The following is an 18,980-nucleotide window of genomic DNA, read 5'->3' as shown; positions in this document are numbered from 1 at the left end:
TCTTTTTCATGATAAAAGTAATACATGACTTTTAAAAATTAATTAATGAATTATCTACCCCCACGTGGCTCTCTTGTCTGTCTGCTCATTGTTTCTACTCATCTGCTCGCTGGGTCTGCTCATTGTGCTCACTCATTGTCTGCTCATTGTGTCTGCTCATCTTCTTTAGGAGGCACCAGGAACCGAACACAGGACCTCCCATTTGAGAGATGGGCGCCCAACTGCTTGAGCCACATCTGTTCCAATACATGACTTATTAATAAACTTTGCAAAGAAACATTACAAAATTTGGCACCTAGAACAGGGAGGTTGCCCTAATCACTATCACCAGCTTGGTGTATGTTCCTCTACATTTTGTTTTCTATGCGTATTCTAAAACATGGTTTAAGTTGTAAAAATAGCATCCTGTGAACCACACTCTGCTGTTCTACTTTTCTAAAAGCAGGCTCTCCAGGAATTGAATCCCAGTCGAGGAAAGAGGTTTTAGGCTGAGACCTGGCACCAGTAACACTGTCAGGTGGGGGAGGTCTCAGAAGGGATTTCAGCTGGGTAATCCTGGGGTCCCTGTGGAGCCTTGTATCAGTTTGGTATGCGTTCCTCTCCTGGACTTGCCCAGATGGAACTCCAAGAATCGTGGCCTTCAGGCCCAGCCCTGGGGATGGCTATAGCCAAGATGAGGTATAGCAGCCTCAACTGCCCCCAAATGACATTCCCTCCTCTCCCAGCACGAGCAGACTGGGGATCCCAGAGAGGTCCTGGATGGAAGTTTGCTGCCATTTGTGAGGAACAGAAGTAAGGAACTGCTGCTTGCTTTATTTCATTTTATTTTATTTTATTATTTTTGGTGGAGGTACCGGGGAGTGAACCCAGGATCTCATACATGCAAAGAAGGTGCTCACATCTTAAGCTACATCTGCTCCCCTGCTTTCTGAGCTCCAGGCCTTCTCTCTCTCTCTCTCTTTCTCTCTCTCTCTCTCTCTCTCTCTCCGTCCCTTATTTAATAAATACAAATTGAAAGCCAGCTCAGTGCCAGGCAGGAGGCAGGATGCTAGCTGCTGGAGCTATGAAAATGAATAAGACACCATCCCTGATCCCACAGCATGGTGGGGACTCAGACCTGTGAGCAGGCCATTTAACAAGCAGTGGGTTACGTGAAGATTGAGAGATGGGCACGGGGTGTTCTAGGAGGCAGTAGAATATGGGAATGTCAGGGGAAGCTTACTGAAAGAGGAGATGCTTGACCTGAGTTAGTTCAGTGGAGGAAAATGAGAAAAATAATCCAGACTGAGAGGGCTTGAGCAAAGATACAAAGAAGAGAAATGGCCCATCATGCTACAGAGGTTAAAGTCTGGTGTTCCTGGAGGTAGGGGCCAGATCAGGGAGGGTCTTACGTTCCTCGTATAGGTGGTTGGAGCTTTGATTCTGAAGGTCATAGGAGGCTTTGAAAGTTTTTTTTTTTTAAGTCTTTGATTATTAATGCCTAAAAAAAGGTTTTGTTCCTGAAAGAGTTTTTTTTTTTTCACTCTATTTTTAGAGAAGTTTTAGATTTATATTTACAGAAAAATTACACCAAAAGCATAGGGAATTTCCATATAAAGCTCACCATACACTAACACACATAGTTTCCCCTATTATTGACATCTAGATTAGTGTGGTACATTTGTTACAATTGAACCAATACTGAAGCACTGCTACTAACCAAAGTCCATAATTTACATTATGATTTACCTTTGTGCTGTACAGTTCCATAGGTCTGGTCAGACTGATCCCCTGGGGAGACGGATTAGAGAATTCCTGGTTCCGTTTATTGCCTACCATTATATGGGAATAAATTCATTCATTTATACTCATTCAACAAACATACATGGAATCCTTACTGTGTAGGCACTGTGCCAGGTCTGGGGTCTAGAGTTGTGAGGAGCTGGAGAGCGACCGAGCATACACTCAGGCAGGGAAGCCATTGCTTGACTCTATCATTATAGATGAGTCTGATGGGTGAAGGGAACACACCCAGTGCTATGGTGCTAACCAGGCTCAGGCTCAGGCTCAGGCTCAGGGGGTCCTCAGAGGAATTGGCATTTGTCCCAAGCCTTGAGGACTAGGAGGAGTCAGCCAGCTTTGGTTGGGACATTTCCACAGCTCAGGTACAGTTAGTCATTCTGGAGCCCCACCAAATCACGGATGCCCTGGCAAGTTGGCACCATCCCCTGTGCAGTAGCTACCAGTGATGAGCTCAGTCAGCTGGTGGGAGTTCAAGATGAGGTGATTTGGTTTTACCGAGAATGTCCCAGGGGCTCCAGGAGTGTGGGGGTTGGGGAAGGAGAGAGACACACAGACTTTTTCAGTCAGTCAGACTCATTGGGGGAAAAAATCCAGCAGTAGCTTTGGCCATTTCAAAACAAAGCAGGGGGATTTGACTCAGTGGGCTCAAGAACCATCTTAGGCAGGTGCTGTTTGTGGCTATTCTATTTGGCACAGACACCTCCCAAATGGGTTTGCATTCTGCAAACACATGCCATCAGAGAGCTGGACAAGGTGAGTCATGTATTTCTCCCCTTGCAGTTTGAAGAGAATATCATAGACATCTGCCTGAAGTTGCTAGACAAGAGCCTGAACTTCCAGATCGACCCATCCACAGACTGTGCCCTGCGGGGAAGTCCTGTCTACATCAGCAGAGTGCTGTGCGCAATGGTAAGGACCAGAGAGAGGAAGCTGTGCAGGGGGAGCCCAGGAGGAGCTTGGTCACAGTTGTCCCCTGCAGTGGGGCATGAAGAGTTGAGAGTCAGGGTGCACTCTGGCAAAACCATTTTGAGTGAGAGTGATGCCAAAATGTGGATAACAGGTTTTCTCAACTGTCCGCTCAAATGACTGGGTGTGGGCCATCACCTCTATTCATTCCAAACTGCGTGTTTTGGGAAAGGCTGGGTGAAGCTCTGGTTTGAGTCACGTTCTTTGGAAAATATTGCTGCTCTTGTTTCTAAATTTTCTTTGTTCTGAAGTATTTTTAAAAGCTCTCAGAACCAAGCTCCACCTTTGGAGAGTTGGGGGTGGGGCAGGAATCAGAGCTAGGTAGAAACAGAATAATAAATTAATTAACAGTGGCACACAAGTCAAAATAGCTGGCCCCCATGTCCTACCTCTTGCCCAGCAGGATGGGAATTCTCCAGGTAAGATGAGATCAAAGATCTCCTCTGTATCTCAGGCCCATGGACCTTCCAAGTCAGCTTACACATCATGTAGTGGAAAAAAGGATACATCTAATTGCTATACATGGCTTCTTTTCAGATCAACAGTAATGATGACAGTGGGGTGCTCAATGGAAACTGGACTGAGCATTACTTGGACGGCATCAACCCTGCAGAGTGGACTGGCAGTGTGGCCATCCTGAAGCAGTGGCAGGCCTCAGGCTGCCAGCCGGTACGCTATGGGCAGTGCTGGGTCTTTGCCGCCGTCTTGTGCACAGGTAGGAAGCCCTGTCCAGAAGTGGAGAGGGCCCCACGGAAAGACCAAAAAGTGTAGTGGCTCATGCATTAGCCCTTTGAACCATTCTTGTCCCAGCCTCACCCATTCCTACCAAGGGATGTTTGGAAGGAAGCCCTTTCCAATAAAATGACCCATCACTGAGCTCAGGTTTCACCAATCTAGGCCTATTTCAGAGGATGGTTCTGAGGTGGAAATCATACACTCCCCAGGATCTGGTGACCTTCCCTTGTCTGAGCTTGGACAGCCCAATGGAATATGCCTAAGAAGCTGGCTGGGAATTGTACAGGTCCAAGATAGGAATGAAATGAGAAGCCAAGTAATTATAAAACTTGCCCATAGATGAGTACCTTTTTTAAGCACAGAAAATGGACTTAATGAAGATGTGCACATGGAAGGGAAATGTATGTCTGAGTTGTGGTATAGACTGTGGGCACAGAGCAAGATGGCAGCCTAATAAAATGACCTTGAATTTGGGGTTCTCTCTGACTCAGGACAGGGAGTTAGGGGTGAGGAGAAATAAGCAGTCAGCTTTTCAGATAGGGAGTGGATGCTACATTCATAAAAGAAAAGTTGAAAAAAATGCACATGGGGAAAAGACAATAAATGGAAGTCGTTTTCTGTGTGGCAAGAGGAACACACAAAAAGAGGAGGTAATGGTGGGGTTGGAACCTTAATGAAACTGACACCTGGAAATGAGTCACTGGAGGTAAAAGAAGAGGTCAGATTCCTGTTCCTGACCCTCACCTTCACATGGCCCCCATGCCCACAGGATAGCTCAGTGCCCCTTGGCATGCACATCCATATATCTGACTTGGGTCACAATCAGAAAGTTATTATCCTTGTTCACTGGGAAAGAGGTCAAGTGAAGCTATTGCTAACAGGACCCTCTAGTCCACTCCAGATGGCCAGATCTGGACAGATGGGAAATCTGTCCATAACTTAGTGTTTACTGAGAGCTCAGGCCTTTGTATAGAGATTCCCCGCATGACAAAACTTGGTGTAGTCCGTGTGCAGGTGTGTGCTGTGCCTGTCTCCGGCTCTTGGAGTCCAGAGCTCCATGTCACCAGCCTTGGAGGAAGTCCAGAGAGTCCCAGGCTGTGGAATTGCACAGGAGAAGCCAAGACTGCTCTTCAAGGGCACAAGAGGGTTTCTGTCAACATGGACAGGGAATGATTTTGCATGGGTTGATGACATGAAGTCCTGAGCTTACTCCTCCTTTGCAGCTGCAGAAACTTATCTTGACTTGGATGCTTTGATTCCACAGTGATAAGAAAATAGTAATTCCACAACTTTGGTCATCCAAATCATGGAAATTTAGGTGAACTGGAAGGTACAAGTCATCCAAAAAGTAGGTACAAAACCAAAAGGCAGACAACGGATCTTGTGCAAAAGAGAGAGAAACTTCATGTGTGTGGAAAAACCTAGGATCCTGTGGGCTTGGGGTGTGTGTGCATGTGTGTGTATGTGTGTGTGCACATGTAGGGGGAGAGGGCCAGAGTTTTGGGTGTGGTTACCTAGAACTGGGTGATGAAAGGCAGGTGGAGCCAGCGAGTGGTGATTATACAGAGAGAACAAACAAATTAAAATGTTTATGAGAATCACAGCCTTTTGGGAACAAAGGGTTGGGCAAGATGGGTCAAACGTGTCTCAGTCCAGCTATGGCTCAGCCAGCACCAGCCTTCCCCAAAAGGACTGCTGTGTTGCATACAGCTTGAGAAGCTCAACCATCCATCCAACAATCTTACTGAGTCCCTACTCTGTGCCAGGAACTATATTCCAAGTGCTATTGGTTACAAAAATGGAAAGACCCAGCCTCCATGCTCCACGTAAACCAGAGATAAGGATTTAGCCAACTCTTAACTCATTACAGCATCAAACATGTTGATGATGGTAATTATTATTTGTTGTTGTTATTTCACAATTACAATAGCTGATGTTTACTGAGGACTTTCTTTGTGCCAGGCACTATACTAAAACCTTGGGAGCTGAGAGTAGCAGTTAAGTGTGTGGGCTCTGAAGGTAGACTGCTTGGGTTCAAACACCAGCACTGTCATTAATTGGCCAGGTTACCTTGGACAAGTCCCTTAACTTGTGCCTCAGCTTCCTCAATGAATGATGGGAAATGTAAAGGTGCCTTACAGGTTACTGAAAGGACTGAGTGAGTTCATACAAGCAGAATGCTTGAAATAGTGCCTGGCTAAACTGAGTGTTCTGTATTAGCTAGTATTGCCTCATTTGAGCCCCCAAATGACCGAATGAGGTGGATTCTGTCATCATCTCCATTTTACAGGTGAGGAAGTTGAGGTGCAGAGCCTGTCTTGCACCGTGCTCTTACCACTGAGCTACACTGCTTTGCAAACAAAGCTGCGGCTGCCATTTTTCTGGCACCAACTGTGTTTCAGGCACACATTGGGCAATTCCACCGTTTCTAATCTCTCAACCACCTGCAAAGTAGGTATCATTACGGCCATTTTACAGATGAGAAAACTGACATTTTAAGTGATCAAACGACTCACCTAAATCAGAAGTCATTCTGCACTCTGCAGCCCTGCCTGCCAGGGTTGCCTTTAAAAAAAGTTATTATTTATGTATTTTAAAGAAACTTTGGATTACATAAATGTGATATGAAAGATTAGGGGATTCCCATATGCCCCACTGCCTACCCCTCCCTCACTTTCCCACATTTACAACATCCTTCATTAGTGTGGTACGTATGCTATAATTGATGAACACATATTGAAGCATTGCCACTAACCATGGATTATAGTTTACATTATAGTTTATACTCTGTCCCATGCAATTTTGTAAGTTATGACAAAATATATAATGGCCTGTATCCATCACTGCAGCATCATGCAGGACAATTCCAATCTCCTGAAAATACCCCCATATTGTACATGTTTTTCCCTCTCCCTCCCTTCAGAACCTCCAGTGGCCACTGCCTCCACATCAATGATAAAAGTTCTTTCATTGCTAGAATAACAATAAGTCTATAGTAGAATACTAGTAAGTCTACTCTAGTCCATCGTTCATTCCCCAATCCTAAGGATTCTGGGATGGTGATGCCTACTCTGCTACTAACTGAGAGGGGTTTTAGATCCCGTCGGGCAGATGGATGGGTCTATCTTGCTTGCAGTTGTGGACTCTCTGTTCCTTGGGATGGGCATTGTCCATCATCATTACTTTATTAGTTGTCTTGCGTGAGTCCAATAAACTGGAGAGTAGGTGTTGCAACTCTACTGAGATTCAGGGCCCAATTGGCACACGGACAGACCAAAGATTTAAGTCTCTTGGACATACACCTATCAAGTCTAATACTAACTATACATTCAAATAGAAGGGGCAGAATAGCCATGTGTAGGGAAACCACAAATTTGTCCACCTCTGTCACACTGGGGAGCATAAATTCCAAGATAAGGACCACTGGCAGGTTGCCAAACTCCTGAGCTGTCTGCCTTGCCTATAATGTATGAATGTCTCTAGAGCCCTCAGGAGCCTGACTATTTGAGGCAATATTTATGGTGGCAGTCAATGAGATTCTGTTGAGACATGCATAAGCATAACCTCTGGAATGACCTCCCCACTCACTTTGAAATCTTTTAGCCATAAAAATTCATTTGTATTTACCCTTTCCACCTTTTGGTCAAGGTCTTTTTCCAGGTGCATTGCTAGTTGGCACTTGATAATAATCCCTCAGTGCCAGGGAGGCTTATCCCCTAGAGTCATGTTCTACGCCAGAGGGGGTGCAGGGGTGGGGGGTGGTAGTACATTTATATGCTGAGTTTGACTTACAGAGAGAGGCCACATTTGAGCAACAAGTAGGCCCTCAGGAGGTAACTCTTAGGCAACATTAATACTAAGTTGTTTCAATTTCAAAAGAGAAGGTTCATAAGTACAATCATCAATATCAAGGGCCTGGCGCAATGGTCTGTGCTCTTTTACTAGTCACTGCCCCTATACTCAGAGGAGTCTTGCTACCCCATTAGAGAATATAAAAGCTTTCTTTTTTAAATGGCAACATATTAACTTCAACTTCCCAAAGAAAAATTACAAAGGCAGGTTCTGTGTGCATTCAAGACACATTTAGACATTTTCCATTTAGTTGGCTGTTATTTTGGGAATTTCAGAGCAATCCTGGCCTACCCCTGCCATGCTCTGGTCTGGCTGACCCCCCAGCTTTAGGTCATTAGTCTCTCCCTGTCCTGGCTGTCTACTCCTTGTGACAGGGTCAGGACCCTCAGCCCTTGACCAAGGGGATAGCAATGTCCTGTTGCCTGAAAAATCTTCCCAAAAGCCAGGCATCAAAAGGTCACTTTTTGTCTGATTCCATTTATATGAAATGCCCAGAATAGGCAAATCCATAGGGACAGAAAGTAGATTCGGAGGCTGCCAGAGGTTGGGAGGAGGGGAGAATTGGGAGTAACTACTAAATGGATACAGGGTTACTTTTTGCAATGATGCAAATGTTCTGGAATTAGATTGTTGTGATTGTTGCATAACCTGTGAATATACTAAAATTTTTGTAATTGTACACCTTAAGGGAGTGACTTTTTATGGTAGGTGAATTATAGCCCAATTAAGCTGATATTTTTTAAAAGCCAGGCATCCTGGGATTGTACCTGGTCTGTTCTTGCCATAATTGTGTGGGGTGAGGATGGAGGGCAATAATGACTTGGGTTGTATGTTGGAAAATACTAACATTACATTGTGAGCTGATCTCTAGGGTGTTATCCTCTCCCCTGTAAACAATGGGGAGGGGAACATAGGAAATTGGGGTGGGAGATGGGAGGCTACATGGTTAGGACTGGGCTCTCCTTGCCTCAACTAAAGCAACCTCATTTGTAGGACTTTTATGTACTGGATCCCTACTTGGGACTTGGCTTACATATAAGGTCTTCTGCTTAAAATTTTTTTGAAAACCCCTGGCCTAGATGTTATCTAAAATTTCTTCTGACTCAGTCCTGTAGTAGCCTCTATTCAGTACCTCATTGTCTTCATTTCAATACAATAACCCTTGTTCTCATTAGTACTGCTGAGCTGTTAGCTCTCAAAGAAGGAACCTCAGGCAAGAGTCTGGCAGCGGCTGCTTTATTTTGCTCCAACCTCTCTTCAGATCTTTGTCCAAATTCTGCTTTGTGCAAAGCCCTGGCTTAAACAATTCTGTGATTTTTCCTTTGATTCATGGACATCAAAGATTAGAATTTTCTCTCATAGAGTTGTTGGTTAATATATGGGGTGCAGTCAGGAGAGTGCTTGGCACATAGTTTTATGTAAGTATTAGCTATTGTTATTATTGGGAAACTATTTTAATTTAGAAACTTCTCTTCACCCACATCTCCATAATCCGTAACAACCACTAATCTGTTCTCCATTTCTATAATCTTGTCATTTCAATAATATTATACAAATAGTGTTGTAGAATTTGAGAGAGGTTCAATTATTATCGTATAGAGAGGCCAGGACTCAGGAATGATTTTGAGAAGGAAAAATGGTTTATTGACGGCCGGCCGGACTCGGGAGCTTTCTGTTTGAATCCCGAGCCCAGAACAAGGTTTTCAAATTTCTTTTATGCAGAGAGGAAAGGCCAAATGGTCCCTTTGTTTCAGTTCTCAATAGGCTTGAATTAGCATATATATCTTCCACATCTTAGGTAAGCTTTTAGCATGGACTCCAGACATTCTAGATAAGCTTTTAGCATATTTGGTTTGCATTTCCCCTAAATACTTAAAGTTTATAGACCTTGCATTGTTAAACTGTTTCCTGGGACTGGAGTTGTTGCCATTGTCACTAAGGGCAGGACTGCAGCCTCTTACCATTCTACACCCACAAGTCAAACAGCTTAGGTTATCTCTGAAGAGACAAAGAGCCTTCCACCCATAGCCCACATCAATAGAACCATACAGTGTGTGACCTTTAAGGAGTGGTTCTTTTCACTCAGCGTAATCCTCTGGATAGTCATGAAGGTTGTTAAGTGTATCAAAAGTTCTTTTCTTTTTATTGCTGAATAGTGTTACATGGTATGGATGTATCAGTTTGTTTAACCATTCACCCATTTGAGGGGCACTGGGATTGTTTCCAGTTTTTGGCTATGATGAATAAAGCTGCGATAACACATTCATGTTTAGGGTTTTTTGTGTCCATAAGTCTTCATTCTCTAGATAAATGCCAAAGAGGACAATAGCTGGTTCATATGATAGTTGCACATTTAGTTTTTAAAGAAGCTACCAAATAGTTTTCTACAGTGGCTATGCCATTTTACATTTCCACCTACAACGTATGAGTGACCCAGTTTCTTAACATCCTTGCCGGCATTTAGTGTTGTCACTGTTTTTTAATTATAACCATTCTGATAGGTATGCAGTAATATCATGGTTTTAGTTTGCATTTTCTTAATGGCTAATGATGTTGAGTATCCTTTTTTTAAAAAAATACATTTTATTTTTTAGAACAGGTTTAAATTTACAGAAAAATTGCAAAGACAGTACAGAGAGTTTCCATATATCTCACACTCAGTTTCCCCTGTTATTAACATCTTGCATTACTTTGGAATGTTTGTTCTAGTTAAGGAACCAATATTGACACATATTAAAATTAAAGTTCATAGTTTATCAGATTTCCTTACGTTTACCTAACATATTTTTCTGTTCTAGGACCTCATCCAGCATACCATATTCCATTTAATTGTCATGTTTCCTAGTGTCCTCATGGCTGTGGCAGTTTCTCCTTCTTTATTTTTGATGGCCTTGACAGTTTCGAGGAGTAGTTGTCAGGTGTTTTGTAGAATGTCCCTCAGTTGGAATTTTCCTGATATTTCTCTCATGATCAGACTGAGGTTTTGTGTTTTGGGGAGGAAGACCCAAAAAGGCAAAGTCCCATCCTTATCACATCATATCAAGGGTACACACAATCAACATGACTTAGCACTGTTGATGTTGACCTTGATCACCTACCCGACAGGTTTCCATATTTTACTCTTTGGAAGGAAGTCTCTGTACTTAGCTCACACTTGAGGAGTGGGGGCTATGCTCTCCCTCCTCGAGGACAAAGGATCTATATAAATTATTTGGAATTCTTCTGCAAAGGGAATTTGTCTCTTTTCCATTTATTTATTTAACTATTTAATAGTTTGTTTGTATCAGTATGGAATTGTGGATATTTACTTTATACTTTGGGTTACAATCCAGCACTACTTCATTTTGTTGCTAAAGTTTTCCAGCTTTGGCTACTGGGAACTCTTCCAGTTAGCTCCTCAGTCCCTTTGACATGCCCCTATCAATGTTGAGTTTTTCTTTTTTGTTTTTGTTTTGTTTTGAGCATGTCCTTACTTTCTTGTTCTTCAAGATATTCCAGGTTCATCTTATATATTTCCTGCCCAGTCCTAAAATCAACCATTTCTCCAAGGATCCCTGGTTCCATTAATTAGGTTTACTGCTTCTAAGCCTTCATTGCTGACAGAGCAAGGGAATATGTGTGGGTATACCAACCTGGCTACACATAAATATCTATAAATATGTCTATATGTAACTATCTTTGTCTATATTAAAGTAAACCTGAGTTCATACTAATGTTTCTAACTCTAATGCATTACCACATGGATTATTTAGCCTCTTCCCTTCAATTATCTGCAAATTCCTCCCTCCGATGTGGAAGGAAGCACTTAATCGCTTAAGCCACCTCGGTTCCTTGTTCTGCTGTGTCTCTCATTATATTTTTCCTCTTGTGTCTCTTGTGTCATTTTGTCTGTCAGCCTGCTGCACCTGCCTGTTGTGCCAGCTTGCTGTCCTACTCATCCTCTTTAGGAGGCACTGGGAACCTCTGCTCCCTGCTTTGTTGCATCTCTTGTTATGTTTTTCTTCTTGTGTCTCTTGTTGCCTCATCTTGTTGTGACAGCTTGCCATGCCTGCCCATCACACCAGCTTGCTGTCTTCTTTAGGAGGCACCAGAACCCAAACCACAGACCTCCCATGCGGTAGGTAGGAACTCAGTCATTTGAGCCACATCTGCTTCCCTGTGATCCATTTTGAATTAATTTTTGTGTAAGGTGTGAGATACAGTTGAGGTTCATTTCCTTGCCTGTGGATGTCCAATAGCTCCAGCACCATTTGTTGAAAAAGCCCTCTTACCTCCATTGAATTGCTTTTGTAACTTCATTAAAAATCAGTTGGGCATATTTGTGTGGGCCTATTTATGGGTCCTCTATTATGTTCCACTGATTTATGTGTCTATCTCACACAGTTTTGACTTGAAAACATGGAGACTGAGTTCTCTCACTTCATTCCTTTTTCAAAATTGTTTAAGCTATTAGTTCCTTTGCCTTTCCATATAAGTTTTAGAATACTTTTGTTTATAGCTACAAAAAGTCTTGCTGAGATTTTAATCTGAATTGTGTCAAACTTGTATATCAGTTTGGGAGGCATTGGCATCTTTACTAAGTTCATTCTTCCAATCCATGAATATAGTATAGCTCTCTATTTATTTAGATCTTCTTTGATTTTTTTGATTAGCATTGTATAGCTTTCAGCATAAAGTCCTATACATGTTTTGTTAAAATTGGCACCTAAGCAATTCAGTTTTTTAGCAATTGTGAATGGTGTAGTGTTTTTAATTTCATTGTCCACATGTTCATTGCTAATATGTAGAAATACAATAGATTTTTATATGTGTTCCCTGTGTGCTGTGGCCTTGCTGAACTCACTTATTTTTATTAGTTCTAGGAGATTATTGTATGTTCCTTGGGATTTTCTACATAGATAATCATGTCATCTGCAAATCGGGACACATATATTTCTTCCTTTCTGACCTGTATGTTTTTAAAATCATTTTTATTGAAGTATGTCATTCATACATGAACATACATAAACAATAAGTGTATAGTAAAAGTTGTGAACTTACAAAATAAATTTGCATAACATCAGACAGTGGTCCCATATATCACCCCATCACCAATACCTTGCATTATTATGAAACATTTGTTACAAACTTGCAAGAGCAACATCAAAATACTACTACTAACTATAGTCCATTTCTTCCATTAGGTATATTTTCCCCCAACCCATCATATTATTTTTTAAAAATATATTTGTATTACAGAAGTTTGTGAACTTACAAAACGATCATGCACATGTGTGGAATTCTCATACAGTACACCTTCTCCAATACACCACACAGTGGTGGAATATTTGTTACAGATTATGAGATAATATCATTAGACTATTACCACCAACCATGGTCCATACTGTACTGACTATACATTTTTAATTTCCTATTTTACCTTGTCCCCATTTAGCATAATATTAGTTGTAGGTTTTTTGTAGATGCTCTTTAAGTTGAGAAAATTCACCTCTACTCTTAATTTTCTGAGAGTTCTTATCCTGTATGGGTAGTGAATTTGTCAAATGCTTTTTTGTTTGTTTGCTTGTTTGTTTGTTTTTATTTCCCCTCCCCCATTGTGTTTTTGCACTGGCTCTCTGTTCTCTGTTTCCATTTATCGTGCATTCTCTTTGTCTGCTTGTCTTCTAGTCTTCTCTTTAGAAGTCACCAGGAACCAATCCTGGGACCTTCGATGTGGGAGTGAGCATTCAATCGCTTGAGCCTCCCTGGTTCGCTGCGTCTATCATTGTCCCTTCTCTGTGTCTCCTTTGTTGTATCATTTTGTTGAGCCAGCTATCTGTGCAGGTCAGCTCTCCACATGGGCCAGATCTCTGTGCAGGCCAACTCGCCACACAGGCCAGCTCTCTTTCACTAGGAGACCCTGGGAATCAAACCCAGAACCTCCCATACGGTAGACAAGAACCCAATCACTTGACCTACATCTGCCTCCCTCAAATGCTATTTTTTTTTTTTTTGCATCAATTGATATGGTTATGTTGTTTTTCTTCTTTAGCCTGTTACTGTGGTGGATTACACTGATTGATTTTGAAATATTGAGCCAGCCTGGCATCCCTGGAATAAATTCCACCTGATCATGGTATATGGCAAATGATTTTCGATTGAAACCTGAACATTTTTGTATTGTTATGAGATTCTGAATCAATGTTATTTAAACCTTCTGGTTTTGTTTGTTGGTTGGTTGGTTGGTGGTTTTTTTTAATGAGGTACCAGGGCCAGGGATTGAGCCTGGAACCTTTTATGTAGGAAGTCAGCTCTCAACTACTGAGGCACATCATCTCCCAGAGTTGGTTGTTTCATTTGTTTGATTGTGGTTTTGCTTTTTGTTTTTAGGAGGCACCAGGGATAGAAACTGGGACCTCCCATGTGGAAAGACACTCTCAAGCTCTTGAGCCACATCTACTCCCCTAAACCTTCTGTTTTAACTAGCTTTTTCTGACACTGCTTTGGCGAGGGAGGGAAGACACTGTCTCTTTACTGCCAGGTGATGGTAGAAGTCCAGCTTCCCCACTCTGTCTCTGTTGACACCCAAGGGAGAGGTGCCTCATAATTGCTGGGTGGGGGGTGGGAAACCTACTGTTACCTCTGAGGGGGTGGTCTTATTAACATTGGTCTTATTAACAAAGTCCTGACTGCCCACTGGGTCTTCTCTGACACTACCCCGCAAGGAGGAAGAGGTAGGGGCAAAAGTCCAGACTGCTCATTCTGGATCTTCACTTTGATTATCTACAAATTCCTCCCCTGTATTTTTCCTTCCACTGACATCTTGGGAGGTGGGAGAGGGAGCTCCATACTGCAGGCAGGAATGAAAGTCCAAGCTCCCTACTTGGTCTTCCCTGACATCACCCCAGCAGGTATATTGAGGTACCTCATTACAGCCTCAGAGGGTGGAAGCCTAGACTCCCCACTTGGCTTCTGTTAGTATGGACTGGGGGTGGGGTCGCAGTATTTTTCTGAGGTGTTTGGCTGAAATGAAGCAGTTTATTGTCTAATAGTTTCTGTCTTGCTAGGTTCTGCTTTTCCTGGTCCTTTGGATAGAGGAAGCAGGCTTTTGTTGGGCCTTTTTTGTCTACATCCATTAGCATTTCCAGGTTGCCATCATCTTCAGAACCAAATCTGATATAATAAAACAAAAAGAAAACTACTGAAACTCACCACTGTGTCATTCCTCAGGTCCTGAGGTCTCTAGCCAGTCTGCCTTCTTCTCCCCACCTTTCAGAATTTTATGATTGTTTTGTATAAAATGTCCAGAGCTTATATTTGTACTTGGTGGGAAAAATAGAAAAAATGGATCTATTCCATCTTCTCAGAAACAAAAGTCCCTGGAATAGTGTGTTATAACTACTTTTTGTTCCAGTGAACTATCTATATCCAAAAGTTATGATTTTATCTAACAGCCAGTCCATATTCAAATTCCCCCAACTATCCCCAAATTGTCCTTTACACCTAGTTCATCCAAACCAGGATCTAATCTAGAACCATACATTGCTTCTGGTTGCAATGCCCCTGAACCTCTTTTAATATAAAAAAGACCCTTTTTACAACAAGTGACTTGCTGAAGATACTGGGACAGTTGTCCTACATAACTCTACCTTTTGGATTTATCTGGGTACTTCATTGTATTGTTAGTCTTCTTGTGCCTCTGTTCCTTGCATTTTCTGTAAATCAGAAGTTAGAAAAGTTTGATGTAATAAAATTGAACAGTTTTTGTTAGAGAAACTGTTCCTTTTTAAAAATATATTTTTTATTTATTTTTAAAAGATACTTTGATTACATAAAATGTTAGATAAAAAAATAGGAGATTCCATATGCCCCACTCCCACACCTCCCACTTTTCCCCATATTAACAACTTATTTCATCAGTGTGGTGCATTCATTGCAATTGATGAACACATTTTGGAGCATTGCCACACAACATGGATTATACAGTTTACATTGTAGTTTACACTCCCTCCTATTCCATTCTGTAGGTTATGGCAGGCTATATAATGTCCCGTATCTGTCTTTGCAATGTAGTTCAGGACAATTCTAATTCCCGACAAATACCGCCATATCACACCTCTTTTTCCCTCTCCCTGCCTTCAACAACTCCAGTGGCCATTGTCTCCACATCAATGTTATCATTTCTTCCATTGCTAGAATCACAATAAGTCTATAGTTGAATACCAGTAAGTTCACTCTAAGCCATATTTTTTTCCCTAATCCTGAGGATTCTGGGATGGTGATGCCTACTCCACCTCTAATTGAGAGGGTGCTTCAATCCCATATGGCTGACTGATGGGCTCTCTTGCTTGCAGTTCTAGACTTTTTTGGTTCCTGGGTATGGTGTTGTCTATCTTCACCTCCTTGTTGGTTGTCCTGGGTGAGTCCAATGAACTGGAGAGTAGGTGTTGCAAATCCGCTGATGCTCAGGCCCAGCTGGTACATGGACAGCCCAGAGATTCAAGTCTCTTGGACATACATTTACCAACTCCAGTGCCAACCAGAGGTTCAATAAAAGGGATAGAAGAGGCATATGTAGAGAAGTCACATCTGAATCCAACTCTGTCACTCAGGAGCACAAACTCCAAAGTAGGGCCCACTGGCAAGGCACCAAACTCCAGAGCTATCTGCCATGACTGTAGGACCTGAGTGCCTCTGTAGCCTTTAGGACCCCCACTATTTGGAGTAGTATCTACTTTGGCTATCTATGAGGTCCTGTTGAGATGTGCATAAGTGTTACCTCTCTGATGACCTCCCAACTCATTTTGAAGTCTCTTAACCATATAAACTCATTTGTCTTTACTATTTCCCCCTTTTATTCAAGGTCTTTTCCAGGTGAATTACCAGCCAGTGCTTGGCAGTAATCCCTAGGTGCCAGGGAGGCTCATCCCTGGGAATCATATTCCACACTGGGGGAAAGGTAATGCATTTATATGCTGAGTTTGGCTTAGAGAGTGGCCACATTTGAGCAACATGGAGGCTCTCAGGAGGTAACTCTTAGGCACCCTACAACACTAGGCTAAATTGCAATTTCAAGAGTAAAAGGTTCATAAGAGTAGTTGCCAATATCAAGGGCCCATTGATGGATCATTCTTCACTGGTCATTGCCCCTGTACTTGGGAGATTGTTGCTGTTCCATTAGAGAATGTGGCAGAACTCCCCAGGAAAGGAATTCAGTATTCTTTCGGTTGTTGTGTGAATCTCTACCCACATTGTGGAAATGCCCCATGAACATTTGGACATATTTAAATACCTTATATGTATGCCCAGATGAACTTCCTGCCATTTTTCTCCCATCACTGTCACCCCACACCAACGATCCTCCCTTGCCAAAGTTGTAACCCTTCTGTGATTCAAAACTTAAAAAATGAAGCCAAGTATATTGTCATATTCAATTAATAGGAAAATAAGATAGTATGATAGCTTTAAACACAAGAAATAAAATACATAATAATTTAGAAAAAAACAAAACTAAAATAAAGTTAAAAAATTGGGGTAATAAAAAAATGAAAAATATTTTTAAAGTTTTTTTTTTTACATTTTGCCTTTCATCACTGTAATAACTGTTGTCCTGTATGTACAGTGGAACTTTCTTCCTCAGTGTCTTACTTTTTCCCCCCATTATGTAGAAGCTGTTCCTTTTAAAGGAGCCCTTCTGATTGCCCATCCCCACATAAGCAGCTGAAGTTTTGTCTTTTCTCTCTTGGTCCAGGTGGCTGACTTCTGTGAGGAAAGGGAGTAGATGATAGGAGTACCTATTGTGAAGGGGCCTCTTCTACCATTTATGACCACCCAGATACCCTGTAAATCCCCCCCACAGAGGCACAGAGCAATTCTCACAGCTCTATGGAAAGCTGCCCATTACCACCTTGTAGGCTGCCATATTTGTCTAACGTATGATCCATGTTATATAGGTACCATGCTGCATGCTTAACCCTTTAGAGGTTGATATCCTTGATTCCCGTTTCCTATTTCTCCATAAGCACTGCTCAACTGTATTGCCCAAGTAATAGACAAAACTCAGTGACCATGATTTAGTTCTCAATTGCCCGACCCCATATTTTTTTTTTAAAGTTTTTTTTTTTTTTATAAGGCCTTGTTCTAGAGCAGGCTAGAAAACTGGATATTGGATATTAGCATAGAAAACTGATGACATACCTTTGATATTTAAGAAATTGTTAAAGAAACAACTAAGATTTCATTCCATTGTCATTGCAGATGAGAGAACTCTTCAGATATGACCTTGGGATGGCATATCTGTAAGAACAAGGCAATACAACCAGCTGTTGGTTTTAAGTGACAATTAATGGCATGGATGGAGGAGCAGGGAGTGAGATGCTAACTGTGTAGAAGCTTAATGGATCCAGGAGGAAATGAAAAGGTGATAAAAATGATCACATGTAAATTAAATTACTTTGACTCTATTAGCTGGAGCATTAGCTGTTTTCTCAGCCAAGCTTGGAAGCGTGGCAGCAAAGTTTACCAAATGGATTTTAATAAATTGAGCTCTAACTTTCCATTGATTTTTCTTATAAAATTGGATCCACATTGCCACATGGGGTATGGAGGAAAGAACCATTTGGACAACTTCATGGCCAGTCCTGAAGCATACTGTGTTTTCATATACCGTCAGGTGTATGTCTATTACGAGTCAAAAGTGAAGTTACACTCCTAGAAAGCAGGAATGTCTTTAAGTCTTGTATCCTCTGCTTCTGACCCACTGCTTGGTCCATAGCAGGGGCATAACACATGCCACTGACTATGTGTTGAATGGCTGAATGAATAAATGCAGTAATTAATGCTGGCAATGTGGTGCAATATACCTTGGGAACAATGTGGTCCTTCTCTTACTCTAAGATCTTGTCTACCTTTGCCCAGGGGTCACAGTATAATTATATATGCATATTTGTGCCCTCTCAAAAACATACATGGCCTATATGAGTTTCTCTTTTATGGGGGAATCAGTTCCCACAAAATTATCACTGAAAGGTCACCTGAGTCTCACATCAATCTGTGTGTCACCAAGACCATTGTCTGCAGAAACCATGCTTACAAGTTAAGGGCAAAGCACTTCAACAGGAATTTAATGACCATCTACTTGTGCCCAACACTGTTATGAGAATGAAAAAATGCAAGGAAAGTGTTTGAATTCTACTCTAGGGAGATTCATAATCTGGCTGATGAGACAAATGTAGGAAACCACAGAGAGCTTAATCCAATGCTAAACTGCGTGGCACAGGTGATTGGGATTAGGTGAGAGCACAAGAAAGTAGATTAACATGGCATGGAGTAGTGGGAAAAACTTCACAGAGAAAGGTGCATGGAGACGGAGGTGCTGCTGGGAGGTCCGGTGAAGTTGCTGTGGTGTGGCTTGGCAGTTAAAAGCATGGGTGGCTTTGAGGTTAGAGAAACATGTTCAAGTCCTGCGCTGGCTCTCCCCTTTCTGCTATGTGACCCCAGCCTCTCTAAGCTTCAAGTTTCTCATCTTTAAAGTTGGGATAATCATGGGGCTGTGGTGAGGATGAAGTGAGATGCTGCCTGTGAAGTCTTTGGCACCGTGGCCGACACCTGTGATGGTGATAATGTCATTGACTGGAAAGGGGTGTAGCTGAGAGCTGCTGGTTTAG

At 42.0% G+C, this 18,980-nt stretch overlaps 1 protein-coding gene across 1 annotated transcript in view; it reads left to right on the top strand.

The window, feature by feature from the left end:
- TGM5 (transglutaminase 5) overlaps positions 1-18,980 on the top strand; it is a 38,227-nt gene that overhangs the window by 9,677 nt on the left and 9,570 nt on the right. Inside the window, exons 5-6 of the mRNA XM_004466720.3 lie at positions 2,563-2,691; positions 3,286-3,463. Of these exons, the coding sequence (XP_004466777.2) occupies positions 2,563-2,691; positions 3,286-3,463 (307 nt within the window). The remainder of the gene's footprint in view (positions 1-2,562; positions 2,692-3,285; positions 3,464-18,980) is intronic.

The sequence above is a fragment of the Dasypus novemcinctus genome, chromosome 3 (genome assembly GCF_030445035.2).
Source record: "Dasypus novemcinctus isolate mDasNov1 chromosome 3, mDasNov1.1.hap2, whole genome shotgun sequence".
NCBI lineage: Eukaryota > Metazoa > Chordata > Mammalia > Cingulata > Dasypodidae > Dasypus > Dasypus novemcinctus.
Note: the sequence above shows the minus strand (reverse complement) of the source record. Positions and strands in the feature narration are given on the sequence as shown.